The sequence below is a fragment of the Etheostoma spectabile genome, chromosome 7 (genome assembly GCF_008692095.1).
Source record: "Etheostoma spectabile isolate EspeVRDwgs_2016 chromosome 7, UIUC_Espe_1.0, whole genome shotgun sequence".
Lineage (NCBI taxonomy): Eukaryota > Metazoa > Chordata > Actinopteri > Perciformes > Percidae > Etheostoma > Etheostoma spectabile.
The window spans coordinates 9,906,557-9,909,990 of record NC_045739.1 but is presented as its reverse complement, the minus strand read 5'-3'; the positions used below and the strand labels follow the sequence as shown (position 1 = coordinate 9,909,990).

The 3,434-nt window shown below is 36.3% G+C and overlaps 1 protein-coding gene across 1 annotated transcript in view; it reads right to left on the bottom strand.

Annotated features, from left to right (window-relative positions):
- The window catches only part of LOC116692663 (protein lifeguard 2), a 6,462-nt gene extending 4,305 nt beyond the window's left edge, over nucleotides 1–2,157 (bottom strand). The window contains exon 1 of the mRNA XM_032521133.1: nucleotides 1,887–2,157. Coding sequence (XP_032377024.1) covers nucleotides 1,887–1,901 — 15 coding nt within the window. The 5' untranslated portion in view covers nucleotides 1,902–2,157. The remainder of the gene's footprint in view (nucleotides 1–1,886) is intronic.
- Nucleotides 2,158–3,434: the final 1,277 nt, after the last annotated feature.

Here is a 3,434-nt window from a genome sequence, read left to right as displayed (position 1 = left end):
ATCCAAAGAGCACCATGTCATGGGACCTTTAAGTAACCTACTGTTCCCCCGAGTGTTAGTAAAGCTAACTAGTTACCTAGTGGGATACAAACATAACACATAGATACTCTCTCCCTGAAAATATGAAATTGCAAACATTTAGGGTGCAAATAATCACAATGTCATCCATACTATTCAGGATGATTACAAATGAGTCACATTGCAGGAGTTTCTCCATCTTAGAATATGAAAAAAAGAGCCAAGTAAGATAAATGGTCATGATCAGTTGAAATGTTAAGGGTTTTCATGGTTTTGATCTACACTTTTACTCCAACACCACCCAGAGCTCACTATACACAGTCACCCACCAGTGAAAGCGTTTTCCCCCCCGGTGTAGAGCAGTGCATTCTGGTAGTTGAAGGTTTTCTACCTGCAAAAACAAATGCCATGTTCCCTTTTCTCTGTTTTCTCTGATCATGCAGCAACTATTTAAAAAGTGTTTGCATAATTCTACTGCATAGAGAGACCAGTTTTATGAGAAGGCAATCTTCCCAGCAATGAAATACTTCTTTAAGCTAAACATAGCCAATCTTAAATTGAATTTTGACTAGGTAGCTATAGGAGAATACATTATGCCTATTACATTATGGATATCAGGAATGGTTTTCATTTTGGAAGTCTGAAATAAAAATTATGACTAGTGAAAAATGGATCTTGAAATGGGCAATTCTATTGCAGAAATGCAAATATGGATATCTGAAATTATAAGCCAATACACATGGAAAGAGTGATGTCATTTTTCCTAGAAAGAATGTCAATGTGGATATGGGAAAGTTCCTTTTCATTAAGAAGAAATGAATTAGGCTACAGATAGGCCTATCTGCAATAGCCTATATCCAGTCTAGCTATTAATTGTTAAAACGGCTTGTCATGTGCCTCTCTCATGTAGCTTATTAGCATACTATCGGTTTCTCTAGTGGCTAAAGGATAATAAACAGGGAGTGTCGTTGTGTGCATTATGGAATTTTTTGACAGAAGATTTGGTATGTTGAAATAGCCTATAGGCTATCCCTGAAAAAAAAATAATCTAGGCCTATTATTAGAGCATCACAATATTTTCCCCTCATTTTTAGAGTTGGACTGTCACTCATATTTGTAACTAAGTAGCTATGTAATTATGTCATAACAATATTTCCAAATAAAATAGTGCATCCCGTTCCTGTAGAAGCCACAAGTGCGCATGAAATCAACGTTATTTGATAATCGTCAGAATATCGACATTAAAAAAAAGAAAAAGAAAACCCAGGTCTAATACCTCCACCAGGTTTAAAACAGCCGTATTCTAACCATCTGGAAGAAAAATGATGAGAGACACACACTGGGACTAGGAGGAGACAACAGCGTTGTGCGCGAGCGACAGAAAGAAATGTGTTGTCATGGTGACGCAACATGGTAAGATGGCCTGTGACGCATTTCATTCACATAAACTCAGATAACACTCAGCTGCTTCAAACACCACAACAATAGGTTATATTTAGACTATACAATATAAATGAAAATTACAACAGGACTATATATCATTAACAGGTCACTCTATGAAACAGCTTTTGTTTTGCGAATAGAAATACTAGCCTATAGGCTAGCCTACTGCAGGACACACAACCACAATTCCACTATAAAGTTCTAGTTATTATTCAATAAAATCACTAAATGTGGTTGTAGGCCCTATTCACAACTGAATAGTTTGCCTTGTCATTGCGCATTTCACAATAGTGGGACTTTAGGGATGTACAGGACACTCATACCAACTGTTATGTAATAGTCTGGACCCCATTCATAAAATCAAAATACTTAACTGTTTTTTGTCGCAATTAAGGGTAGAAAAATATCATTAAAGCAAATCATACCTTGCCCTTTGTCATGATGCTTGTCTGTCGTCCTGCAGTATGTTTTCTTGTTCTGTATTCCACCAGTCAATAGGGCTGTGGTGTCTCTTGAGAGTGTAGGTCTTGCAGAGTCTAGCCAGGGGAACTCAGATTGATAGTGCTCTTCTTGCCTGCTCAGACTGGACACTGTGACGATTTAGTGATGTAATCCCAAAACAACGCAGTTAAGACTCGTGCAGATACCCCTCCCTCACCCACAGATGGATGTTCTAGCAGCATCCAGGTGAAGCTGCACCATAGAGAAAAGATGGGACTGTACCACTGGAGCAGGGGAAATGGGGAGGTGGATGCCTGCATGGTGCGTTATGAGGAAAGAAGTCCAGAAAAATCTGGAAATATGGTCTGCAGCAAAAATTAAGTAAGGGAAATAAACAACTGGGCTCAATGTTAGATGATTTATTTTGGTGAGATTTTAATAGGCTTCTAGCATTTGAATTTTTAAATAAAAGGTATACTATTTACAGTTGCAAATTTCAAATTAATTTCCATTATTAATGCTATTATATTTTTTCAAATGATTGGTACATAATGACACTTTAATACCAATAACTTTTGTTAATTTTGAATTAAATCAAAATACTAAATAATGATGATAAAATTACAAAATACAATCTACCCAGGCAGAATTTATTAGTAATACATTTAACCTTGTGAGGTAATTTAAAATATATGATATTGCACCATTTGGATTATTTTGAAAGCCCAACTGATGCAACTGAATAAATATAATCCTTATGCCACAGAATAAACATTCTTGTTATGTCAAACAAATAAATATTCATTTTGTACAATATGTACAGCTTTATTTAAAGGTGTAAAGAGTAACACAGACAATACAGAGAACATATCTTGTAGATAATGCAGAAAAAGCATTTAAAGTAAAAATGACCAACTGTAGATTTCTCTTTTCAATAAAAATATACAGACGCTGGAAAAACAACAACAAGTAGAAGCATTTTAAGAATCGACATTCAGATACTGGTCCACATGCTAGTCAGGACCTTATCTCTTTGGATATTTATTGAGCTCTCTGTAAACTCTGATTTAAACACTGTGATGAAACATATGATCAAACTACTCACAGATCCTCATGAGGATACCGACAGGTGAGATTATCCTGTCAATCCCATCACCTTGTCTCCCTGGTGGACATAGCGAGGCAGTAATGTGTTATCTGGAATAGTTTATGGAATGGTACACAGGTTTTGGACATTTCAGCAGTTTACTTGGTAAATGTAGGTCGATATGGCAATGCTTCCAAAGCATCCTTACCCAGACAGGATTTGTAAAAATCTCTCCCAAAAAACAACAACAAAGAATTAATGAGCCAACATTTAAACATACCAAAACACCCCATCTGGAGGCTGATTTCCTTCACATATGAATTTGACAAAATTCAGACTTTTGACTATTCCAGTGCAACACATCTGCTTTTAGTCTCACAAAACTGGCCCAGTACATTTGAAAACAGTCAAGCATAAATGTATATGCAAGGTTTTTCCTGCCCCC